The sequence below is a fragment of the Microtus ochrogaster genome, chromosome 16 (genome assembly GCF_000317375.1).
Source record: "Microtus ochrogaster isolate Prairie Vole_2 chromosome 16, MicOch1.0, whole genome shotgun sequence".
Lineage (NCBI taxonomy): Eukaryota > Metazoa > Chordata > Mammalia > Rodentia > Cricetidae > Microtus > Microtus ochrogaster.
The window spans coordinates 62,058,068-62,084,772 of NC_022018.1; the positions used below are offsets into that span (position 1 = coordinate 62,058,068).

At 48.8% G+C, this 26,705-nt stretch overlaps 1 protein-coding gene across 1 annotated transcript in view; it reads left to right on the forward strand.

Moving 5' to 3' along the window:
• Positions 1-26,705, forward strand: part of C16H9orf3 (chromosome 16 C9orf3 homolog) — a 233,523-nt gene that overhangs the window by 94,322 nt on the left and 112,496 nt on the right. The window contains exons 5-6 of the mRNA XM_005355323.3: positions 13,731-13,920; positions 18,003-18,109. Coding sequence (XP_005355380.1) covers positions 13,731-13,920; positions 18,003-18,109 — 297 coding nt within the window. The remainder of the gene's footprint in view (positions 1-13,730; positions 13,921-18,002; positions 18,110-26,705) is intronic.

The window sequence follows — 26,705 nt, forward strand, 5'->3', positions numbered from 1 at the left end:
GTCTGTCTCTCAAATGTCCCTCTGGGTCCTTTGTTAAAGGAGAAACCAAAGACCTGACAGATCTCGTGGTTGGCCCTGGCACAGGTGCAGATGTTCTAAGGAGGCGGCTTGTTCGTTCTGACTGCCCAGAACCAAAATAATCACACAGAAACCATTTTATTTAAATCGCTGCTTAGCTCATTAGCTCTAGCTTCTTATTGGCTAACTTTTACATATTAATTTAGCCCATTTCGATTAACCTGTGTATTGCTACATGGCTGTGGCTTACCGGCTAAAGTTCTGGTGTCTGTCTCTGACAGGGCTACATGGTGTCTCTCTGACTCTGCCCTTCTTTCTCCCAGAATTCCATTTAGTTTTTCCCACCTAGCTCTGTTCACCTATAGCTCTACTATAGGTCCAAAGCAGTTCCTTTATTAACCAGTGATATTCACAGCATATAGAGAGGAATCCCACATCATGCAGAGAGTGTTGTTCAGCCTCAGACCCCAATAAAAACAAGCTATTCATATGTTCTGCTTGTTTTTTGTAGAAAAGACAAAGGAGGCCCAATTTTGTACAGCTTATACATGCACCTGTATACAGACACATGCACACACACACTCCAGCTTGCACTGAGCTACCTCACAAGCAAGGTCATTGTTCTGTGGATGCTCCCCTGCAGACTGGGAGCTGGGCACTGTCTCCTCTGAGTCACCAATCAAGGGGCAAGCAGTTAACTTTGTAGAGATAAGGTGGGTGCCCAGGAAAGCTAGGGGTAGCTGTTTGTCTCAGTTTGCTTTGAGCATCAGTTTGGGACCTCCAAGTTCCTTTTAGCTCCAAGATTCTCTGAACTTTGAGTTTCTTCCATCTTAATTTGTGGAAATAATTTTCTCCACTTTTCCTGCTGGCGGAAGCGTAAGACACCAGGCTGTCTCTGATGACTGCCAAAGTGGTGATTTCTTAGTGGAAAGTCTGCTTCCTTCTCAAGTTGCTTAACACAGCGTAAGTTTGTGGAGAACAGAGAAGCCCAGTGTTCCCTTCTAGAGTTTCTGACGTCATTTGCCTGTGGGTGGGTTACAGTCAACCACCATCTCCCCAGCCACACTAAATTTTATTACATGGATTTGACAGACACACCTTAGTGTGGCTGGCCACCAAAAGGAGTCTTTTTGCCCAGAGCTCCAATGCTAAGCTGTGGCAGAGAGAGATTTGATCCAGCCTCTGACCATTCCAGAATTGCATCCTGCTGGTTCAAGTTAGCATTCTCCCTTCTGGGCCTCTGGCTAGTACATATGGAATGCTCACTTTACACTATCACACAGAGATTTGAAGGATCAGTGCTAAACACTGATTTGAAAACAAGAGGGGGGGGGAGGCACCGTGCGCCCAGGCTCTGCAGCGAATGCTTAACTTTCCTTTAGCTCAGCTAAAAATCCTTACATGCAGAACAGCTCAATGGGTTTGAGGCCATGGAGAACTCAGAGCTTTCTGAGAAGACAGAGGCCAACAGAGGCAGGAAGAGAAAGCCAGACTGTTGGAAGTCCCCAACAAGCTAAGCTTGTTACCCACATGAAGTTTAAAAGCCCAGTTGCAGCACACGTGCTCCAGGGATGGAAATGCATTTATTTACACAAACATTTTGCTCTTTGGGTGCTTTCAGTGTTGGGGTTCCGTCGAGTGATCGCCAAGTTAGCTGTTACTAAGTGGAGATATTAATCTTGCCCTAACCTTTTCCTTTCTCTGTTTATAATACTTCTGCCATCTCTCCTCATACGTTTTTAGTGGATTAGTCTTCAACGCAAAGTAGGCAGTAAATTTGGAGAAATGACCTAAGTTGCCAAAATAAGCAACTTACTCCATGACATTATGGTCTAAAAACACATAATCGGTCTGGTCTTGCCTGCTCGGAGCCTCCCAGGGTCTAATAACATGAATAGCACTCACTCGGTGAGGCACGTGAGTGGAAACCATGCCACATAGAGTTGTGACTCAGGTCTGTTCTCAGAAAAACTGAGGTAATGGCTATTAATATTTTATTTCGTACATTACAGCGTTTGCAGAAGCAAACACGCTGTAGTTAAGGTTACCCATTTTACCGCTCCAGCCTTACCCAGTGTTTCTTCATGCCAGCCCGTCCCCGCAGATGTTTTAGCCTAAAGGTGACTTTTGAGAAACAAGAGGGTGGCCTGTCATTGTTCCAGAACAGTGTCGGCATTGTGGGAACGTGGTAGATGCCGTCCTCGTCCATGCCTGTTCTGTTTTCCTGTCACATTAAACCAGTGACCACAAATAAAAAGCTCCCTTAAGAGCAACCTTACCAGCAGAAGAAAGTCCAGGTCTTACCAAGCCTTAGTATTCTGACTTCTATGGCAGGGTGTGGCCTTGTCTCGGGTATCTGTGGTATGGCTCTAGAGGCGTCAGGCCCATTTTCTCCCCGAGACTCCATAAGCTTCTGTCTGCATGCGATTCAGGCAGAGTCTGTTGGTTGGCTCTGTTGTGGCTGTTTTCTAAAATGGAGTTAGGTGTTTTGCAGCCTGAGGGTTGACTGGGCTTAGCTGTGACTCAGATATAGGCTGCTCCCATCCTGGAGTAGGTAGGAACTGGCTCCCTGGGCCTTTGTTTTCCTAGTGAGAGTGGAAAGTAGCTGGGCTTCAGAAAGCCCCTTCCAGGTAGGTATGCGGAATCTCAGAAGATCCCACTCCCTCCCTGCATTGATGCTAACTCATCTATGCCCTGCTGTGCCTGCCTGTTACCCCGAGAGCATCCGCCTGCTGGGTACCTTTGGCCTGGAGTCTCTGTCACTGCCCTGAGTTAACAGCTCTTCCCTGGAGCAGTTTTCTTCTTGACAGTACACTACACTGGCTGCTCCTGTTTTCCGTCTTTGAATGAAACACATGCTTAACCCCAAAGCACCGGCTTCCCGTTGACCAGGCAGAGGACAGAGGGGCACTGGCGTCAGTGCAGCTCTCTGAGGACAGAAAAGCAGCGTTGCCTGGCTCTTGTCTCTGTGCTTCTAGATGCTGCCGTGTAACAGCACCTGTGCCGTGCTGCTGGGAGTGCATGGACATTCTTGCAGATGAGGGTCTGTAGGGGAAAGAGGTCTGTTAGGATGAACCCGTGATCTGCAACACCCAGTAAAAACTAGGCATGGGCATGTGCCTCTTGTCCCACCAGGGAAGTGGGGCTGGGGGAAGATGCCTGGCTTTCCATGTCCAGCCAGTCTAGCCAAATCGGTGAGTCCCAGGTTCAGTGAGAGACTCTGTCTCAAAAAATAAAGCGGAAAGAGATTGTAGAAGACATCAAATCTTGACCTCTGACCTCCATGTAAGCTTCCATACATACGCACACGTATAGGGGACCGGGTCTTATCATGGTTGTCGTGCATGCTTAATAAGATGGTTTTCCTACAGGCGTCATGTCACAACACCAGGGGCCTTTGGCACTGGGTGTTGTTTTCAGTTGTTATAGTTGCTGTTGGCTGTGTGTGTCTGTTTTCATGAATTCCATGTAGTCCCATTAGCGATAACTGGCACAGATAGGAGGGATGGTCTACCATGCTCTGTAGCCACTACTTGGGCCCTGGCTACTCATCTCCCACCCCTTAGTGACCTGGAATGAGCTTTCCATTGTTCCTTCTCGCTATCTCTGTTTGGAAGCAGAACATCCCTGGCCAGTGTGGTTGGTCTCAGAGATAAGAGAGGTTGGGCAGATGATGTAGCTGCCACTGTTTCATTGAAACATCGTGGCAGGAAAACCATTGCTAACAGGAAGAGTGAGATTGACCGCTTAGTGATCTCTCCACCCATGCTCTCCCTGCCTCACCCAGGTTTCTCAGAGCACCCACGGGCTCCGGGTCGCAGCTGAATGATGTCATTTCAGTTGTAATGTAGTTTTGCAGCTGGCCAGGATGGAGAGGGTGTGTTGCCGCTGCGTGTTTTTACTGTCTGAAAGGAAATGAAACAGGGCTGGATGAGAGCATTAGCGCTGTCTCAGATCCGGAGAGCACCAAGTACCTGCAAAACAATTGTGATTCTATGGCAAAGCAAAATCAGTCCAAGAGATTCAGAGAGTGTGCGTGCGTGCGTGCGTGCGTGCGTGCGTGCGTGTGTGTGTGTGTGTGTGTGTGTGTACGCCCGTGCATGTGTGTGCACGTCTAGAACAGGTCCTGAGTTGAGTCCACTGAATTAGAAGGTCCCGCTGTGGGGTAAGCTCCCCTCTCTCTAATCTCATTTCTATTCACCTGTTAGTGGACCATCTTTCTGAAGCTTTCTTGTTTTAAGAGCGGACTTCATTATTCACTGTGAGAAATGGGTGGCTATGAGACAGAAGGCTCCACTAGGCTCCTGTAGCCAACCCTGTAGGATTCCATGTACCCTGCTGATTCAGAATCAAAATGCCTAGGATGATCTTTTCTATGCTGCCTCACAACTAGATAACAAAGTGTGCCTCAGTTACCAGAAAATGGCTGTGGGCTTCCTAGGGAAGGCATGTGGAAAGACCAACACTGCTTCCATGTTGAACATAAAAATGACAGCGGAAGCTGTGGTGCCTGACATGGGACCACGCATGCAAAGGTGAAGGGAAAGTAGAAAGGCCTGGAGTTCAGGTTTGTCCCCCTCCCACGAAAGAGACACCCTGTGCTGTATGGCAGTCTCGGTCTGTCTTCTGTTGTTTACAGCTGGGGATCGCACCGCACTACCTGGAACTGGGGACATGGGAGGAGGAATTGTTCAGAAGGAAGGGATTCTATGGCCATCATTCACATTTGGCCATGGTAAGCATGCCCAAAGGGGGAGAATCAAGGGAGCCATTCAGAGAAATTAACTCCAGCTGGCACCTCATGCAACACATGCACTTCTTTGGGGAAGAATGGGAAAGAAGTACGGAGCTTGTAAGGGAAAAGGTCAGCTAGAAGCACGAGGTTCTGAGGGAAAAATTGTGTTTATTTTGTTTCTGGGAAGGTTTATTGCCTTTTAAAAGGCATTCTGTTAAGTTGAAGCTTTGAGAATGACCATCTGCCCCTCACTCTCCAGGACCACCCTGGAGAGCAATGGGCATCTTGTCCCCTGGTCTCCTTGAGCTGTGTTTGGTCTGTCTGTGGAGTTGCTGTCTGAAGGCAGGAGGCTTGGTTACTGTTCTTAGAGCTCGCTGATGTGTGAATCCCCCAACAGCCAGGTGATCCCTCATCCCCAGCAGCCTCCTTGATGCAGATGATCCTTTCCAACATCAAGAGCCATTACTCCGCACGCTGAGATGTCTGGGCCGATAAGGATAACTCCAGCAGGCTAATCCTTTTAACAGAGGTGGTGATGTGCACTATGGCAGATGAATGGTTCTTTATAAGGGCAGAGAACAATCAGTGGATTCATTTACTTAATTCATGAATTTTTTTTCTGTTTGTACTTTAAACAAACATGTCAGTTGTTTGCTTAGCTAACAAGCTCTGCCTTCATTAGAAGCCATTAGTGGCTAGTAATCACTGAAGCTGTGTTTGGATTTCAGAAACACAATAAGCCTAATTAATTCCATCCTCAGAAATTTGCAACTTATAGTGACTGACCCAGTCTAGGCTGTCTTTGCCCTGTCTATGAAGCAGAATTTGCCAGGTCTTTTCATGGTTTATAAACTAAGGTGGTAGGACTTGCCATGAAAACCAAGAAGCCAACCCAAGTGCCCACAAAAGATGAGGCAGCAAGCCTAAACTGGTGCCGGAGGACTGACCTCCAAGAGACTTGGGTCTCCACTTGCAGTGAAGAGCTGAGTGTGAGGAGTGCTTCTCATTTCTCTATTTCTTCTTTAACTTCATTTTTAATTGCTACATTAAAAGTATGTGTATCAAGCAGGGACTATGAGGGACTCTGAGTGTGCACTGTGTGATGTGTAAATCAGGTGGGACATTCTTGTGAAAGCACCATCTTCGATCAGTGACCATCTCCTCCTCCACCAGCACCACCTCCACCAGCACCACCACCAACACTGCCGCCAATCTCAGCTGTCAAGGGAATTTAGAGCATCTTCTTCCTTCATCCTGTTTCTGCCAAATTACAGAGTTGACTGTCATGCCTCCTCCTCCCCAGGAGCTTCCTGCTTCCTGACAGTGTTTGACTCTGGCAAAGGGAAACTTGAACTTCCTTTTTACCCCAGTGTCTCGCGCCCAGGACTCTCCATCAGTTTCAGTATGCAGTCCTCTTGCTATGCAGACTAACCTTTCTGCTTCAGACATGCCTGTGTCAGCCCCACAGGGCACCTAGGTGCATTCACCCTGAATCTGGGGTCCTCAGATTCTCGGAATCTACTGAGTCTACGACCTTGGGGGAAATCCCCATGGTTCCTAGATGAGGATCACAGGAAGGCCTGCCTGACTCCTGGATCCAGTGAGTGAATTTCAAAGGAACTATAATGAAGCTGTTGTTGGTGAAGGTGGTTGGAGGCTGGCTGTCCAGACTTGTCTCTTTGTGCAGCCGTTTTCAGGCTTCCGCAGAACCACAAATGACAGACTCTAGTATATAGTATATTCCGTAATTCAGTTCTGGGTCTACCATTGTCTTGCCCTTTTGGGACAAAGCAAAATGCATCATCATATTAAATTAAGGCATGTCCTGTGTCGTGGCAGAGGCTTATCTGATCAGCTCTGTGGGAACAAACATCCTTGCTCTGGTTGAGAGGTGAGGGAGTAGGGAGAATCATGCTTTGTCACGTGTGTGCTGCAGCAAGTGATGATTGGACCCTGCAGAAAGCATCTAGCCCTCACTCAGCACCAGTGTGATTAAAGACAATTCAAGACATACATCACCATCCAGTCAATGTTTGCTTATACGGTGTGCGGGGTGTGTCTCTGAAATCCCAGAAACAGAGCAGAAAGAAGAAAGAAGAAGAAGAAACACCGCTAGGGAAGTTAGTTCATGATGTCCTGTCATATGCCGAGTAGGAAAAGAAGCTGGGAAAGTCAGATCTTGAATTTGAATTTGCCTTGATTCTTTAAAACACGAAATCCTCATGTCCAGTTTTGTTGAGTTTAGAAGAGCAAAGATGCTCATTGTCCACTTCTCAAGGCAGGGGTGTCGGTAAGGTGTAGCCAGCGCCCACAGCTGAGCCTTAACTGTGCTTGGGTAGTTAGCCTGAGGGTAAACCTAGGCCATGGTCTCTCCGTGTATATTTGGTGGGACAGAAACCAAGCGCTGCCATCCCACCAATCCCTGCAGCACTGGCTCAGCTCACCTCCAAGGCCCTGTCCCTTCCCATACTCCTCTTCTGTCATCTGCGCTCGCTTTAGAGCCTGTCCCCATCTTCCATAGGCACCGCACAACCCCTGGTGGGACCAAGGTGTGGGCCTTTCAGGGCCAAGTGACTGCCCCAGATAATTTACATGTCAAACCTAAGACTGTGAGCTTGGAGCTCTGATACCTTAGCCTAATGGGTTTTTTTTTTCTTTGTTTGGTTTGATTGGGGTTCGTTTTGTTGAGATGGTCCTCCTCCCACAGCATCTGGGATTTGAGGTATGTGCCACTGTCTTAGTTAATCAGAATTCTCTAGAAGAACAGAACCATCAAGTGGTGTGCTGATTAGTTTTTGTCAACTTCACACAAGCTGAGACACACCCAGGAAGAGGGACTGTCAGCTAAGGAACTGCCTCCCTCAGATTGGCCTTTGGGCTTGTCCGTCAGGCATTTTATCGATTGTTAATTGATCTAGGTGAACCAGTCCACCCTGAGCAGGGACATCCCTGGGCTGTGTAGGAAAGGCAAGGTGAGCCAGTGTAAGCAACGCTCTTCTGTGGTCCTGCTTCAGTCCCCACCTCCAGGTTCCTGTCTCGGCGTCTTCATGATAGAGCGAAGGATAAGCTGAAATAAACCTTCCTCAGCTTTGACCAGTGTGTTATCTCAGCAGCAGAGACGCTGAGTAGGATACGCCGACCACCATCATCACAGCCACCACACCTGCCTGGCTCGTTGTGTTGCAGGGGCAGCCTCCTCTCCTCTGCTTTCCCCTTCTCCATCTTAGCAGACTGGCCCTTGTTGTCTGCTCCTGCCGCCTGCCGCGTTCATCTCCTCCTCCACATCCTGTTTTGTCCTGCTTAATTTCTTATTCTCATTATCTGCTTCCTCATCCCCTCTTACTGCCCCCAATTTGTTTCTTGTTCCTCCATTTCCTCATTCCTGGTCCTCCGTTTACCCAGTACCCTCATTTTGCTATATTGGCTTCTCTAGCACATTTAGTTTATGATTGCTCCACCCCACCCCACCCCACCCCACCCCCAAAATAGGTGTGTGACCCTTCTGGGGCCTTTGGCGTCGCATACCAGAGACTGACCTCACCTTTTTCTCTAAGGAGCCCCTTAAGGTAAACACAGGGCGTCAGTTGTAGAGAAGTGTCTCTCCCTCCACTCTGCTCTCTTTCTTTTCTTCTTACTGGGAAGAGGCTAAAATATTGCTGATCTGAAGTCTTATTTTATCAGGCCAGTTCTGGCTGTGATGTAGCCACAGGGAGCAGAGATCCTGAGACGTGGATGGTGGCTTCATTTTCATGACTCTGCTGACAGAACCCTGAGAAATCTGAGGTCATCACGCCAGGGGCTGGAGCTGTAAAGAAAAGCAGGATCCCAGCAGCCCTGGCTCAGCCCAAGGAGTCTGGGTGGAGGAGCTCTGTGTGCCTTTCTTTCATCTGTAGAGTGCACATCTTTCCTAAGGTGGGGCCAGAGCAAGCGAGGCAGCGCTCTGTGAAGCGGACATGCCAGCAGTGAGCTTCCTCAGAAAGGAGAGCAGGAAAGGGTGCTGGGTTGAGGAGACAGCTGCCTTGGTTTGATCACCACATGAAAGCCCAGCAGGGGAGCCATGTGGGTAATCTCAGTGCTAGGGAGGCAGAGACTGGAGAATGAGTTTAATGAGCCTCAGGCTCCTGAGAAACACCCAGTGTTTATCTCTGACATACACGCACACACTTGCATGTGTGTGCACGCACACACACAATGTTAATAAAATATAAAGCTTTCAGTCCTGGGGTGGGCCTTAATTACTCCAACTTCATCACATTGGCAGTTTGAGCCAACACTCATCTAGATAAATGAATGATTAGATATTGTTACTTATTAAAAGAAAATTTTACTGGTGCAGGTGAAAGCACTTGCTGACAGACCTACCAACCTGAATTTAATCTCCTATCCCCACATGGTGGAAGGAGAGGCCTTGACATTGTAAGCTGGTTAATTGTTCTCCGACCTTCACACATGCAGCACGGCATGCAAACACACACACATGCATCCTTCACACATGCACCATGGCATGCAAACACACACACATGCAAGCTGGGGGTTTGAGGCACCAACTTAGGTCTCCTGAAACACTGGTTAGATATAGCAGCTTTCCCCTAGCTGGTCCGAGCTATGTCTCTCAGTCTAAGAACTGATCTTCTGCACACACCGCTCTTCAGGCTCATCCACTCCCGGGAGTCTCAAGAAGATGGAATGTGGCCATTCACTGTTGACTAGTCACAGAGGTAGAGGGGAGAAACTTCTGCCAGCTCTTCTAGGCCATCAGTTGTGGCCTTGCATTAGCCCACAGCCAGCATAGAGGAACTGAAGGGTTTGCCTCCAGGGGAAGGAGCCCGTGGTCAGTGCACTGGCTGGAGTCAGCTGGCATTGCTTGGCAGCTTGTGGCGGAAAGAGGAAGCAGGTGTGAGCCTGAGGGGCTGACTCCTCTGGGGATTACCTCCAGCCCCCATGCCTGTATGTTTCAGTTGTGCAAACCATGTCAGCATGCTATTAAACCACACAAGGGGAGACTGCTTTTTCGCAATTGACTCCAAGATCTTTGGAACTATCCAAGTGGACCCTGGCAAGAGGAGAGCTCCTTTCCTTCTTCTAGGTTCTTTCTCTCAGACATATGGACGGTGGGTTTCATTTGTTGTTGAAATTTAGAAAAATGTTAAAGTCTACAAGAAGTTCCAGCTTGGTAAATATGTCTACATGACTCTGCAGAAGTGCATTTGGCCACTTCTCCCTCCCTCCTCCCACCTCCTACCCCCCTGAGGACTCAGTATCTGCTCACTCAGCCTGCTGAGACCTGCTATGGAGGCTTGCTGCTTCTGGCCTGAGCTGTTAAGTGTTTTCTCTCTCTCCCTAAGCAGCAAGATGGGCCTGCTGGTCAGGCCTCCCTGGAAAAAAGCAGAAATAAATCAAACACCAGCTCCTACTTAAGATCTGATGAAATCCTCCATTTCCTCTCCAAATTGAATTCCTCCTGCAGGAAGGGAGCAGCTCCTGGGATTCTCAAAGGCTCTCCTTCCTTCTCTGCTAGAAGAAGATTTTAAATTAATAGACACAAGATTCTTTTTTTTAATTTTAATTTTTACATTTATTGGTATTTTGCCTGCATGTATGTCTGTATGAGGTTGTCAGAAGCCCTGGAATTGAAGTTCCAGACAAGTGTGAATTGCCGTGTGGTTGCTGGGAACTGAACCTGGGTCTCTGCAGCCAGTGCTCTTAACTGCTGAGCGTCTCTTCAGCCCCATGGACACAACATTCTAATCTGGCTGGGTAGGTCCTATGAAGAGGCAGTCTAAGAGACTTTACGTTTAGTGTGTGGCACCAGCATCAGCATCTAGAGCAATTGGACTTTGTGGAGGAGTGACCTCTACAATGCTGGGTCTCCTGGGAAGGCTGACAGACACAGATCTGCTAAGGCTTTGAGCAGCCCAGGCCTGCCTGTCTACCTCTACCACCTCCACCCCACCCCCACCTGCCCCATGTGCAGCCGAGAGAGTGTGGCAGACAATTCAAGAGGGAGAAAACAATAAATTCAGTGACTTATGGTTTAAAACAAAAAGAAAAAAACAACTTTGTTTTTAATGTGAAGATGTTAGCGATTGTCCTCCCTGTATCCTGATGGTAAATCAGCATTTGTAGAGACTGTTAACCTCTTCCAGGGCCTAAGAAAGCAGCCCTGGTTTCCAGGAGCTTTGTAAAGCCTGAGCCAGCTGAGGAGCTAAGAATTCAGGACTCTGCTGTGCATGTGGGAGTGGGCCTTGCACACTTCGGTGCCTAGACATTCCGAAAGCTCCTCTGTTGTGGGGTGCCATCCGTGCTGACAAGCCTGCTAATCCCCAAAGTGAGCTGAGGTGTGTTGTTCCCTTTACTACCTACTGCGGAAAGCAGATGTCTAAAATGTCTACTTACCCTGAGAAATTCCGACATTTACCATCTCGGAAGAAGGGAGGAGCTTTTCATGGAAGGAATGTTCTGGCCATCCTGTATGTCCAAGTTTGTTTTAACACTCTCGAGAAAGGTTCTCCAACCCCACCCTGTGTTTTTAATTTAGTGTTAAGAAAAAGACTCTCTTCCTACTTAGGAAGAGAGCCTATTATGGCACTTCTCAATCTGTGGGTCGGGTACCTGTTAGGTGTTGAATGACCTTTTCACAGGGGTCACCTAAGACCATCAGAAAACATAGATATTTATATCACGATTCATAACAGTGGCAGATTAGTTATGAAGCAGCAACAAATATGGTTGGGGGTCACCATAAAATGAGGAACTGTTTTAAAGGGCCACAGCATTAGAAGAAGGCTGAGAACCACTGGCCTCAGGTGAAACTTGCGCAGGGCGCAGGTAGCCCCTGGAAATTTGAGAATCAGGAACCCATGTGGACATTTTTTCCAGGGAGAGGCCTCTGGTGATAACAGGCATTACAGCACTTAGACACCCTTCCTTCTGATTCCTCCAGTCTGTCAGAGGATGTTACACTTCCTTCTTCCTGAGAATAATAGGAAATTGTTTACTGTTGGCTGGGAAGAAAGAGTTGGGGGATAGGAAATGGGAACTTATTTTGGATTCCTCTAGATCTACCCCCAAGCCCATCTCAGAGGTACACAGGCCTTGGAGATGCTCCCCAGTTTCAGAAGGGTGGGGAGGGAAGTCTGGTGGAGATGATTGTTCAAAGGGGAAAAACTGAAGGTTGGAGGATGAGGCTCCCTCGCCATAGGTCACTCAGGGATCAAGCTCTTCTTCTTCCGGACTAGCCATTCAAATGCACCTTGACTGGGTCTGCAGAGGCACAAAGCCCTGCACCCCGACAGGGCAGCCCTCCTTCTGGTTCACTCATCCCCCTTGGAGCATTTCTGGTTTGAGCCAGGGTCAGCTGCCTAGTGTCTGCCCGCATGGCCATGGCTGTCACTCTGGCTACTGGATGCTTTCCAGGCAGGCTCATCTTTGAGCTGCTCACACAGTCTGGAGTTGCTCTGTTTTGTTTTAGCTAAAGGCTGCACTGCTGCCAGCAGTATGTCTGGAATGTTATTTACTCTTGCATTTCTGTGGCTTTTCCTGTAGCATCACACTTGGCAGAGTTAAGGGTCATTCATTTGAGAATGCCAGGTTGTGCCATTTTTCTTTCTTGGTAAGGTAAAGTGGAGGCTGGCTGCTGTGCCTGGAGGTCCCCTCCCTGCCTTCCTTCTTACATTTTTGTCTGAGCTGCTAATCTGCTCAACTCTTGGTGCCTGTTGCACCGCACCCCTTTGTCCTCAGTGCCTCAACTCTGCTTTTAATATGTGGGGTTTCTGTGGGCTTTCCGGAAAGCCTGGCAGATGCTTTTTCATTTGCGTGCCTACCCTGTTATTACTTCACATGAAAGCTGTCTATTTTGGCAGTCCTGACTCCCGCGATTGCAATTTAGTTCTCCGAGCTGAATGGGTGATATTGTGCAAGGGAAGTATAGGTGGGGTTTTTCTCTAATGGTGGCTGCGGGGGTGGACCAGAATCTGCACGCCACCGTCTTGGCTTGTGCAGAGCTGACATGATGGCAAACAAATGGCGTTTGAAGGAAGGAACTGGTGTGTATAGTTCCTCACTGTGAAAGTTCTCACAACTCACTTGTTTTAATTCATGGATTTGTATTTAAAGAACAAATTCTTCATCAGGAAGAACATAAATGAGTTCGTTCTAAGTGCAGAAGGAAGGATTCTAAGTGCATGAAGGATTCTCCTTCATGAAACCCACTTCCTCCCTTTCCATCCATGCAGTTTTAATCATGGTATTTGGAGTTGCAGAAGAAGCTATGGAACATGAGATTAGATGACCCCCCCATCTGGTGCCGGCCCTGGGGCCATGTGCACCCCTGGGAGAGTTAGTGCCCCTCCTCCCCTCTCAAGAGTCTCTTGGCACCTGAGTCTGTCAGGGCCTGCGGCTCACACGGAGTCTTTGTTTTGTAGACATAGGCTCTTTCTCCTCAGGGGTCTCCCCACCCAGGGCACCTGTTTGGTTCTTAACACAGTCAGCTCCAGTGTGAAATGGAAGATTTGGGGTTCTATTCTTTCTGGCTTCTCCTGGCCTTCCGCATGACTTCCTGATGTGCCTGTGAGCTGCGGGGTTTTTGGCTGGGCAGTCTTCTTTGATCACGCTCCTGACAGCACAGACTTCACATTCTCACACCTGTTCTTCTTTTACAGTCCAGATTTCCGAATAAATGTTTCCATTGCCTTGTGATTTTCTCAGTATAAAACTTAGCGCAGGTTACTTATTACAGGTAATAGCAGCCTGATGACGAAGACAACTGCTGGCAGAAACTCAGCAGCTTGAACAGCTGCCAGTAACATAAACCGCCACTCGATTTAGGTCGAAAAGCACGGCGGCTGCATCTGTCCATCATGATCTGGCACGCACGCCGTAATAACAGACTCTGTGGGCTACGAAAGCTGCCCCGCTGAGCAGCCACGAGGACAGGTGCTAACAGGATTCCCCGTTTTTTCTCTCCCATTATCTGCAGCCCACACATCATCTTCCTCTCTCAGAGCACCTTAACAGGCGTGAGCCATCTCTGTGGGACCCGTCTCTGCCATGAAATTGCTCATGCCTGGTTTGGCCTAGCCATCGGGGCCCGAGACTGGACAGAGGAGTGGCTCAGCGAAGGGTTCGCCACTCACCTGGAAGATGTGTTTTGGGCCGAAGCACAGCAGGTGGGTCCAGAGGATTTCCCTACCCTGAACCAAGTTCTGCCTTCTGTCACCCATTCATTCCACGGTCACATCTGTGTGTGTTAGGCACCATGTTTGCTGGATAATGACTGTGAAAAAACTGCTCTCTCAGCCACGCAGCTTAGACACGGAGGGAGCAGATGAACAAAAGAAACAGCAATGTGACAAGTACACCGAGAGCCACACACAGCGTGACGGGGACTATTTGGCCAGGGGGTGAGAGAAGCCCCGTTCAGGACACATCTGAGAAGAGGGATGAAGCTCAGATTCCTGCATTGCATAATAGCCATGTGTTATGGTCATGGGGACTTTAGCTGCGGATGTTTTGTTTGTCTTGAGACAGGGTCTTTCTGTAGTTCTAGTTGGCCTGGAGCTTACTGTGTAGACCAGACTCAACTTGAATTTGTGTGAGTTCTCCTCCCTTGCTGCGGGCTTTTTAAATAACCAGACTTAAATATTAATCAGCACTGGGTGTGACTCACACCTGGAATCCCAGCACTCGTGAGGCCGAGAGAGAAAGATGGGCAGGAGTTGGAGGCCAGTGCAATCAGTTCTAGATAACAAGACTCAGCCTCAACCTCCTTCCCTAAAAAAGAGTGGAATTCTCTGGATGAAGGACAAGGCATTTAGTGCTGTGGATTAGGTAACGTGACCCACTGGCATCCACTACTCTTCTACAGTCAGTTGTCATGTTTACAGGGAGGTTCATCGTGGCTGGGACAAGTGTTTTAGGAACTCAGTCTTTCTAGTTAGGAACTCACTAGTTCAGAAAAGATGTTGTAAACCAGGCGTGGTGGCCCACACTTGTGTTCCCAGCATGTGGGGGCTGGAGCAAGAGCTCTCAGGCCACCCTGGGCAATGCAGTGAGCTGCAGACTGGCTGCAGCTTGAGGGACACCCTGTAATAAAGCAAACAATCAGAGGCTGAGAATGTAGCCCATTGGCCATGCCTCTGCTTATCATGAGCCGAGAATGTACTCGGTAGTCATGCCTCTGCTTAGCCTACACGCCAGGGTTCGACCTCTAGGTGAAAAGCGCTGATCAAGCAACATCTCACTGCCTCCACCCGAGCCTTGACCACCGGGTCTCCTGAGCATGAGACTTCTGAGCTGTTTGCTACTTTCTCTCTACTCCCTAACCTCAGGGTCACTCTTTTCTACATGGTACCCACCTTTGCTTTCGTGGCGTTTTTTAAAACTCCCAAATTTCTTCATACTGTTTGATTTTGTTCAGAAACATTCTGCCTGGTGAATTCTTTGTGTTTCAGTGGTTAGCTTGAGTTCCTATCTCTGAAACCCAAACTGAGTCACACCTCAAATTCCCCAGCTCAGCTTTCCTGGACTTTGAAATCCTGTTGCTTTATTGCGGCGGACTTCTCGACCAGCGAGAAAGAACAACCACCACACGAGGATTCTTCTCAGATCACGCTTTAATTGGAGTGCCCTTGGTTGAAGGAGCATGAAGTGAGAGGGCCTTGTGAGCACTAAGGCAGCTGCTTATATAGGGAATTGGCACATAGGTCGCCCTATGATTGGCTGCCACCATCAGCTGACACCAGACTGCATCGGGATAGGCCCAAGGACCCTTATCCACCACGCATGCGGGAAGCGGGGGACACACAGCTCCCGGAGGCATAGCCAAATATGGAGTTGTTTATTTCCAACAAGACAGGATGTCGGCGCCATCTTGTAATGGCGATCCTGTCCGGCTCGCTACACTTTCTACTGTGTGTTTTTCTTATTCTCACTACAGAAGCAATGTCACCACACAGTGGGGCTGTGTCTCACTCATCCTGCTTCAGAGAAGCTACCCAGTTGATTGGAGAAGAAACTAGGTTCTGAGTCCAGGTGGTGAGCCCTGTCCTTGCTCACTAGCTTTCTGAGCACAAGCAAGTTCTAGAGCGTCCTTCCTTAGACCTTGGCTCCCCTCTTGGGGAATGGGCCTAGAAGACTCGAGTTCCCAAAGTGGATGGTCTGATGTGTAAGTGATCTTAACACATCTTAGACACATGGAAGCAGTGTGAACAGTATGCTTGCTTATTCCACCCTGCACCCATCGGCATTTTGCAGGGGTGAATATTAGTATGCCCTGTCTTCATCTCTTTCCTGGCTTGTTCCCCTCTTAAGACGCACAGACTGGCAACTTCCGAGTTCATTTCAACCATCCTGTAGTGTCTCTAACTTCATTTTGAAAGAGCAAACTCTTCTTTTACCATGTGTCCTGCCTGTATTCAGATCCCAGCTCTGTGTGAGCATGTCCCTACCAAGACAGAGAGAAGCAGGCTGGGCTGAATCTCTCCACTGCCTGTGTACCTTCCATGTCCTTTCTGCGTTCATCCTGTGGGGCCAGAAGGTGGAGGGTAAGAGAAGCACTCAGTGGAAGGAGAGAGAAAAAGGCTGAAGCAGAGGGCAAGTGGGTACTGTAGTCCTATGCACATCCAGAGGTGGGGTGAGGCCAGAAAGCCTTGTGGAGGAAGTGCCTGCTGCTGTAGCTTTAAGAAAACCATGTTGGGCTCTCTCGACCCTTCCTGTCCCCTTCTCAACCTTCCATAGGGGTCACCTCACATCATTTTCCCCAGTACAAGCAGGAACTTCAGCATAGAAGAATGCCAAAGCCCCTCAGCTTTTTTAGAGACCCCATAGAGTTTGGGAAGGTTTCTGGGCTGCAGAAGCTACAGCAGGGAGAATGCAGTGGTGGCAGTGAGAGCACAGCAGGGAGAGGTGTATGGAGTCACAGAGCGGGGAGGAAGCTGCCAGGCCGGATGGCATACAGCCTTCATGGACCAGATGAGTCCAGACCACTTCCACACCTCTGCTTCTCTGCTTGGGCAGCCGTAGTCCAGCTCCAGAAATGGTGGTTTAAATAACAGCTCAAGAAGCTGACAGGGTCTGGGGGCCAGAGAGTTGATTTTCTGGAGTGGCCTCTTCTCCTGGCTGCCTGAAGAGTGTTCCCTCACTTTAGGCCACAAGGTCATTCTTCCATACTTGAGAGAGGGACAGAGCTCGAGTGTCATCGTCTTAGAAGACCAGAGCCCTGGAAGGTCAGGGTCCCCTCCAAAAGCCTCATTTAACCATGATCACCTTCTTGGAAGGTCTTGTCTCCAAATGCATCCTCATTAAGTCCCTGGAGCATTCTGTTGATCCCTGGCCCCTCTACCACCTGCTCCCAGCCAGCCCATACCCCTTGCTGTTTTCTAAGAACAGCACACTCTTTCCAAACCTGTAGTGCTCTCTCGCTTCCTGAAGTCTCTGCCCCTGCAAGCTCAGGCTTCACCACCTACCCTGGGGAGTCCTCTGGCCCCTCACCTCCCCTGATGAACCCCATGGTCCTTCTTGAGCTTCACATGGCCCCAAGTCTGTGTGGTGCCCTCACAGACCTCACCTCATGGGAGTGCAGTCTTCCATGACAACCAGGGCCTACACAGATACAGAGACTCGGTGAATGCATTGTTAGAGACCAGTAACTTCTAAATGTCTACAGAGCCCGTATGTTTCCCTCCCTGCAGGGTACTCCACTGCCTGCCTCTTTTATGGAGATCCCAGCCATGTGGCCTTGTGACCACATCCATGTGACAGCAGCCAGTCCTACCTCTGTGGGGCAGTATGATGGCCTCCCCTGCCTCCAAATTGAGTCCAGACAGTAGACTTTTTTCTGGATCTGTGCAAACAGAGTCATCTGGATTACATTAGCAGGCCCCACTATAAACAGTCCTTAACAAAATTGAGGGTTGGAAAAAGAAGAGGTAAGTGGAGGGGCCTTTTCCCTCCCCATGCAGAAACACCAGGCAGGGGAAGATGGCTGAATGGAATCAAAGGAGAAATGGCCTGTGGGGAAGCCCCCTGTGCAGGTGTGTGTTCTTGACTGGAACGGTCACAGACAGGGCTGCTGTACCCAGCAGCACAAGGGCTTTGCAGGCCCAAGAGCTCAGCCTCAGCCAGCCCTTTCAGCCCTCTTCTGCCTGAGAACCTGGGAAGGAAGGCATGCCCTGTGTCCTCACTGAGGAAAGCCTGACCAACACAATGACTCCGCTTTGCATGTGTTTTTGTGTGTCTGTGTCCTGTGTAGCTGCCCCCCCACGAGGCCCTGGAGCAGCAAGAGCTGAGGGCTTGCCTGCGCTGGCATCGCCTACAGGATGAGCTGCGGAACTCCCCAGAGGAAATGCAGGTGTTGAGGTAAGACCCCAGTGTTTCCCGCCTCCTCCTCCCTTCCACCCTCCTATGGGCACATCCTTGCTGCTGACTAAATCTACTGTTGCCTTTAAAATGCAACATGGCTTGGGTCCCTCACCTTCTCAGGGACACGAGTGCCATCTTTTAAGTCTTCCAGGGTTTGGGTCCTGATTTGCCTTCTGACATTTTTCTGGTGTCTCAAGAAAAAAAATAGTAATAGCATAAGGGACTAAATTCTTGGTTGAAATTCTAATAGTCACTTTATGTGGTGATCGTGGACGTGAAGACGCTTACGGTTTGGCAGTTTGGCAGGCAGTAACCCTTTAAAGCCGAAGAGAGGAGAATCTGTAAGAAAATATTGATTGCTTTGCGTTTAGTAGTAACAGATGTGCGTGTCAATGGGGCCTTTTGTTGAGTTGTTGCCCAGCAGGAAGCCGCCCACCCCTGCTCCGGGCTCTCTGCTCCTGGGTGTTGTTTTCAGAGTGCACATGGCACTTGTAGGATTACAGCCTGTGTCTCTCCAGTTCCATCCTTGCTCCTTTAGTGCTCCTGTACCATAAACCTTTATCTGAAGCCTCTTGCCCAAGCCCCAGGAGCACCAAGGTTGCTATGACAACAGACGCTTCCATCCAGCCCCTGTTGAGCAGAATCAAGTATTAGGAATCTCTAGTCAGTAGGAAGGGTGGCCCATCTAGGAATTACCCCTTTCTCAATCCATTGTACATGGCACCCCTGAGGGCTATCCCTCTGGGCACTTCTGCTGTTGATTACTTCTAAATAACCCCCCTCTTTCTAAATAAAACCCCTCTCCAACCTATCTCCTATGCCTTGAACCTGAACCACACTGGGAGGCAAAACCCAGAGCAAAAACAGACCAAGCAAGGCTTGTGGGTGCTTTGGTGCAGTGCTGCCCTTACCACGGCAGGCACCTGCACACTAACTGTGGCCTTCCGGGATGGCCCATCCCTTGTTTAGGAGAGACAACCAGAGCCGTGGTAAAACATAGCCAGCCAGGAGCCAGAGCCCTGCCATTCAGCCGAAGGCCACTGTGCCAGGATCTGTTCCCTCAGCCAGCCTGGCTGCTCCTGCAGTGTGAACTTGGTGCCTGCTCTCAAAGAGCTTCCACTTAGCAGGGACAGCGTCATGTGTCCAGGCCTGCTGGAGATGGTAAGCTGTAATGCCATGGGAACTAACCCGAGGGCATCGAGATGGATCTGGGCGTGTGCTCCGCTTGGCAGAGAGAGGAGCACAAAGGCTTTGAGGCTGGGCAGAGCCTTGGGAGCAGAAATGACAGAGCTGTGAGTCAGGAGAGACTTTGCATCGCATTCTCCAGAAGCTAGCTAGTCTCGGCACGCAAGCATCCTGAGCTTGCTGGTGTTTCCTGTGTAGAATGGGCTGCAGGCAGAGAACACAGAGCATAGGTGTGCAGAGGGAGGGTCCTGGTAGAGCTGCGGTCTCCTGGATGTGTGTCTTCAAGGCACAACAGGAGATTCTCATTGGAGGCCAAGAGCAGTGAGAGGACCCAGAGTGACTGGAGCTTTGGGTAGATGGAAGATCAGGTGTTAAATATAGACTGGCTTTGCATGTGCTGACTTTGAGATGTTGAGTGGACAGGTGGGCAGTGGAGCTTGTAGGGAAGAGCATTCTTCAGCTAGCCTTGGGCGCCACGGGGAAGCATGACCTTTAGGTTGAGCTGTGTGAAAGATGGCAGTAGCCTTGGGCTCCATGCTTGTTTTTGTGTGGTGGACGGGTGTGAAGAGCGATGCCCAAGCAGACCTGGTCATGCTTGCTCGCTCATAAAGCGTCACTGCGGAGGCCATGTGGGGATCTTGCCACACGCTCAAGGCAAGCTGTCTAAACTATAAATCCTTCACCACCAGACTGTTTCTCAAACGAAAAGAGCCTCTCTATTGTCCACATTTAAGTCTCTTGGTGGCTCTGGTTCTGTACGGGGTGGTCCTTTGGTGCGTGGAAGGACATCAACATCACCTTGACAAAATTATGTCTCCAGCTGTTAAGTGAGTTGCCCTGCATCCTTGGAAGCCACTTCTCACCCCCGTCCTCTGTGGAGCTGTGGACGGCCCAGTTGCCGGAGTGAAGTTTTTCCATAGTGAGAGGACTTGGGGAGCATTTTGAATGTCTGAGCTAGAAGGGCTTATTGTGGCTTTTGTTTACTCTCTTACTGAAAACAGTGCAGTGAGGGACCCGGGGCAGATAGACACAGAGAGCAGTCGTCAGCTGCTGTGCAGTGAGGGACCCAGGGCAGATAGACACAGAGAGCAGTCGTCTGCTGCTGTGCAGTGAGGGAACCGGGTCAGATAGACACAGAGAGGGGTCATCAGCTGCCCGTGCAGTGAGGAGGAGGAATTACATTATTGGGCTCAACTTACTCTTGGAGTTCTCCCTAAGAAGGGTTCAGGAAACCTCAATTTACTGACATCAAAAAAAGAAGATGCGTAAAATTTGCTCTAAGATTGTATTTTAAGTTGGGTGGTGGTAACGCCTTTAATCCGTGTGCTCAATAGGCAGAGGCAGACTGATCTCTGGGAGTGTGAGGCCTGCCTGGTCTATGACAGGACAGCCCTTCTGATGCCCCGCTCCTGCAGTGTGGCCTGGGCTAGCAGACTTCCTCCCCGGCAGAAGCTTCTCTTTGTTCCCGTCATCGATTCCAAGTCAGCCTCATTCTCCCTCCCTCTCCTGCTTCCTGATGCTCTGGGAAAACTGAACGGGCCTGCTCTCTGTTTCTTTGACTGTACAGTAGCTCCAGGTCCACCTCTGCCCAGGCCGCCCAAGCCCACACATTGGCCTGTCTACTTTCATGAACTAGTTGAATACTTCTTGACCAACCACAGAAGAGCTGTGGCCCCAAGGCCCCCAGGGAAGAAGGGGAGGGAGGGTCCAGGCGTGAACGGGGAAGAAAGTTGTCATCACTTTAGAATGTGGACTGGGCACATTCATCTTGTCGGAGAGGACAGTACATCCTCTGGAGGGCTCCTGCAGGGATAACAGTGGTATTGCAGGTGAGAACAGCAATCCAGACACCTTCAATTTTGCTGAGGCATATGCTGAAGCCCCTTTGTATGGGGAGTGTAAACTGGGTAGTCTTGCTGTTTATCATGAAGGGTATTAATTACTGAGGCTAAAGGTAGCCTTAGCCTTACATTTTGACACAATACCTAGTAAATTTACCTGGATTTAATTTTTGCTTTGTGTACTGGCTACTTTTATGTCAACTTAACACAAGCTAGAGACATTTGGGAAAGGAGGAAGTTAACAAAATGCCTTCATAAGAGTGCCCATAACCAAGCCTGTAGTACATTTTCTTTTTTGTCTGTTTTTGTTTTTGCGATAGGGTCTGTGTGTGGCCCTGACTGCCATAGAACTTGATATGTAGACTAGGCTGGGCCTTGTCCTCACAGTGCTCTGTCTGCCTCTGCTTCTTAGGTGCTGACATTAAAAGCATGCTCCACAGCCCCTGGCTGCATTTTCATAATTAGTGATTGATATGGGAGGGCCCAGCCCACTGTGTGGTGGTGCCACACCTCGGGTGTGTAAGAAAGCAGGCCGAGCAAACCATGGGAAGCAACCCAGAAGCATCACTCCCCTGTGGCTTCTACACCCAGGTTCTTGCCTGGAGTTCCTTCCCCAACTTCCTTGGATGATGGACTGCAGACTATGAGGCGAAATAAAGCCTTTCCTCCCCAGGTTGTTTTTGGTATGGTATTTTATCTCAGGAACAGAAACCCTGGCTGAGACTGTTTTGTTTGAGATCTCACTGTTAGAGCCCTGTGTATTGGTTCCTTTTCTTATTGCTATGACAAGATACCCAAGAAAATGAACTTAAGGAAGGAAGGGCTTGTGTGGGTTTCCAATGGAAAGCCATGGTGGTGAGGCTGATCGGAAGCAGAAAGAGAGGATGCTGGCTCTCAGCTCGCTTTCACCATCCCCTTTTTATCCATTGGGGCACTGGGTGCTCGCATTCAGGGTGGGTCTTCTCTCCTCATTAAGCCTCTCTGGAAATGCCCTCGAAGACAGACCTGGAGGTATATGTCCTGGATGATTTTAAATAAAAGTTGTCATTGATGAACTGCCTTGCCCTAAGTGGCCTGGGACTCACTGTGTAGCTGCTGCCTGAGACCTGCTGCATTTTTCCTGGGACTTAAGTTCTCCAAGTCCTGGGATTATAGGTGATTAAAGGAGCTGATCTCTGTTATGCTTGTTTGGGCAGACAAACTGCAAAAGTTCATTGTTTTTGAGGTCCCCTGCCCAATGTGAGCCCACTGGAGCCCTCCCCCACAAGCACCCCGCTTTAACTGGTAACTCTGTCACCCTTCTGCCAGTGCAGCACTCACCTTTGTGTGCTGCCGCCTCATCTAATCACCAGCCACCCCACCCCCCACCCCAGCATCCAATTCCTGGAAGTCTGCACACTGCCCTTACAGGAATAGAGAAAATGTGCCCCTAACCCCTGTGCCTGGACTACACCAGCCTCTGGAGCTGTCTCAGTTCTTCCTGTACTCCTCTGGCTTCCCCGGTACCATGGGTGAGTTCTAGGAGCTTCTGTTCCCTGACTTTCACACCAGAAGTACTGCCTCTTCCTGCTTTTGCCAGTCCCCATCCCTGTCCCCATCCCCATCCCCATCCCCACCCCTATGCCTTTTTAGTCTGATCAGAGTTGTTTCCTGCTCCACATTTGATATTCTTCAGGGGACTATATTCCCAGTGGTTTCTGTTTGTTTGTTTGTTTTCAAAACAGGGTTTCTCAGTGTAGCTTTGGCCATCCTGGAACTCACTCTGTAGACTAGGCTGGCCTTGAACTTACAGAGATCTGCCTGCCTCTGCTTCCCAAGTTCTGGGATTAAAGGTGTGCGCCATTCCAGTTTTCTCCACATGAAGACTCAAATATTAGATTTGTGTCAGACTTATTAGAAAGTTTTCCCAGGAAGGAAAAATGGAAGAGAAAGTAGAAGTTAGAGGAGGAGTCTAACCAAGGTGCTGAGATCTCAGGCTAACTCAGTCAGAGTCGTCCCTGGAATTGTCTCCATCAGAGTAGAGGACCTAGTGTCCTATCCCCGTACTTGTGTTCTTCAGAGAGAGATTTTCCAAGATATTTCTGGGAATAGGCTCAAGCAAATGAGTGGCCATGTTTTTGCCATAGTGTCTTGGAATGATTGAGGGACTGGTGGGGCACAGATGTTTGAAAGCTACAGAAGTACCCCCCTGTCAAAACGGAGGCTCCTATGGCTCCGTAGCCAGCACACCTGTCTGTCTGTTAGCTCCAAGATGAATACTGAGCTATCACTAACATCACCTCCTGGCTCCCTTATGTCACATGCACTGGCTGTGCCATCCCACCTGCATCTGCCTGCCTCTTAGGGCAGAACTCAATTCCACATCTGCTGGGAGTTCCCTACTTCCCCCCCCCTCCTGGGACCCACCCCTGCCAACTGCCCATTTTACCTCACAAGTATTTCATCAGAAGACTCTCCTTTGTCCTTGAGTCTACTGTCTGTGCTTAGAATGTTTTCATCTGTGTGACCCAACCCACAGCCTGTGAATTGTTGTTATATCTCTACCCTGCCTTCGCCTACCTGCCCCCTCCACCTGGGTTCAAAGGCAGAGCCCTATCCTTGCTATGCAAACATTTGTCCTTTGTGCCAATGCCACTGGGTGCTCTCTTTACAAAGCTGCGCTACTCTTCCCTCAGCCTAGCCTCCACAGCAGACAGTTGCTTTTTTTTTTTTTTTACAGTGACACCCCGAATTCTAAGCTACAGCATTGGCAGGTTTGTTTCTCCTGAAGCCCTTCTCCCTGGCTTGCCTATGTTCCTGTGATGTTTTGTCTGCATGTATGTGTCCCTGTCCTTTCTCTGAATGTTCAAATCTCTTCTCCTTTAGAGGACCTCAGTCAAATCAGGACTCACACTGATAGCTGCACTCCGACCACCGTGAAGGGTTCTAGTCTCCGAATACAGTTTCTTTCTCGGTACTGGGTACTAAGGTTTTAGCACACACAAGTGGGGCGCACAACTCCACCCACACGCAGCCTCTGCCATCTGTCCAGCCAACTGTCCTGTCCTGCCTCCCTGCCATTTTCCGTGCTGCCTCTATTTAGAATGCCCTTTCCTTGCTGTGCAATTCCACATCATTATGACTCAGCACGGATACTCTCGCTTTCCAAAAAAGTGTGATCCCTCTGCAGATAAACCAGTGTCCCTCCTCTCTTCCTCTCATAGCCTCTTGTGATGACTGTGCACAATCTTATACTTTGTTTGATAATCATCTGTATGCAGAGAGTGTTTCAGCATTTCTGACGTCCAAAGGCAGAAGTTGTCTGTGGTCTCCACTCATCTTTCTCTATTGATCTGTCAACCTTTGACAGCTCAGGCCTTGTCTGCCTTGTGCCCCTTTTCTTCAGTGCACGGAGCTGAGTGAGTGGTTGTTCCTCAATGCTGAAGAAATGAATGTTGTAGTTACAACTTCTGTCCCTAGGGCCTTTGTAACTTCTCTGTTGCACTAAATAGATATTGTAAGAGAATTAATAAATGCTAGGTTGTGTCCTCAAGAGTTGTAAGAGCTGAATGCTCTTTCCTGGAAGGTGCGGAAGGCCACAGGAAGCCTACACAAGCTGAGCTGAGATGGCAGGACAGGAAATGCTGAGAATGCTGGGAGATGGGGAGAGGAGATCCCAGGTGTGGAATGGCTATTTCTAAGAGGATGTACTATCTGGACAGATAGAGGGGGTAGTTTGATGAAGTGGCCTGGTGAAGTCAGGCAGAGCAATGACTCTTCAAATACCAAAGTCAGACATTCCCTGTACAGTCTCTATAATGCCGAGCTATCTTAAGTTCCAAAAATGGCATGATGAAAATGGAGTTTGGGGGAAATTACCCAGACTTTGGGATAATCAAAGAAACAGAGTCTAGAGACCAGATGGGATTAGGTGGACATTTCAGGAATGAATGCTTCAGTCTAAGGCATATAGCGGGTTAATAGCTCTGTTCAGTTTCTGTCACAGAAGTCTCACTTCACTACAAACAGTGCTTCTGTAAAACGGTTCAGACTCTAGAATTCCCAGGGATATGGGCCTCCAGGTACCTCTGTGAGAGATTATGTTCAGCTCAGGTGGGAAGACCTGCCCACTGTGGGTGATACCATTTCCAGGCTGGGATGCTGGACTATAAAAATGGAGGAGGGAGTCAAGCAGCAGTGGTCATCACTTTCTGAGTCTAGACTGGAGATACAATGTAGCCAGGTACTTCCGGACTGGGGATACAATGTAGCCAGGTACTTCCAGACTGGAGATACAATGTAGCCAGGTACTTCGAGACTGGGGATACTATATAGCCAGGTACTTTCAGTTCCTACCATTTTAACTTGCTGGCCATGATGAACTCTCCTTGAGTTCTGCATTAGAGCACACCCATTCTACCTTGAATTGTTGTTGTCAAGAGTATTCTATTGCTAGATGGTGTTGGCTCACTTCACACCTTTAATCCCAGCACTCAGGAGGCAGAGGCAGGCAAATCTATAAGTTTGAAGCCAGCTTGGTCTACAGAGCATGCTTCAGGACAGCCAGGGCTACAGACTCCATTTCAAAAAAAAAAAAAAATAAAAGAAACAAAGAGTACTTTATCAAAGCATCAAGGAAGGAAACTAGAATAGCTGCCATAAACATTTGTATACAAGCTTTTGCTTATAAAACTTTATAAAACTTATGGTTTTGTTTCTCTTAGGTTTATGCCCAAGAGAGAACTGCAGGGTCACACAGAGCCATTTCCCCTCCTTAGGAGCTGCCCGGTCATCTTCACAGTGGGGGTTCCAGTTCTCCAAATCCTCGTGACTCCTTGTCCTGTCTTCTACAGACGTCTTGAATGATATTGCCTTGTGGTTCTGACTTGATTTCTCTGATGGCTTAATAGCAGCAAGCATCTTTTGTGTGATTTGCCGACTGAATATACTCTTCGGAGAAATGTGTATTATGCAGACTATTCTTCCATTTTTCAGTTGGGCTGGGTTTTTTCCTTTAATATTCAATTGCATGTTTTCATCCTCTTATCAAGGGTGTGATTTGTCAATTATGTCTCCTCCTCCTCTGCTAGCTGAGAACTGAGCCAGGGTCTTGTGCACACCAGGCAAGCTCTTTACCGTGAGCTGCAGCCCAGGCCTGGGTGGTCCTAACTTTCCTGAAGCAGTCCTTTAAGACAAGTTTTCAATCTTGACAAGTTCAGTTTATCAGTTTTCTTTCTTTTGACTGTTTTCGTTTTAGTTATCCTATCTAAGTAACTACTGCTTAGTTTAAGATCATGACACTTACAATTGTATTTTTCCTGTTAATTTTGTAGCTTTAGTACTTCCTAGTGTTTGTGGGTTTCAATCCTTTGCATGTGGACAGGCATTGCCAGGGCACCACTCCCGGAAAACACTGGCGTCTCCTCCAGAGTACGTTCTGAGTACTCTTGTCAAATGCCAATCAACCATCACCCAAGGGTCTCTAGCACTATAGGTCTGTTTCTTGACTTTATAGTGAATAAAGTCTCCACTATGCATCTCTGAAGAAAGCTTTGAAACCGAGAAGCATAAATTCTAGAACTTTATTG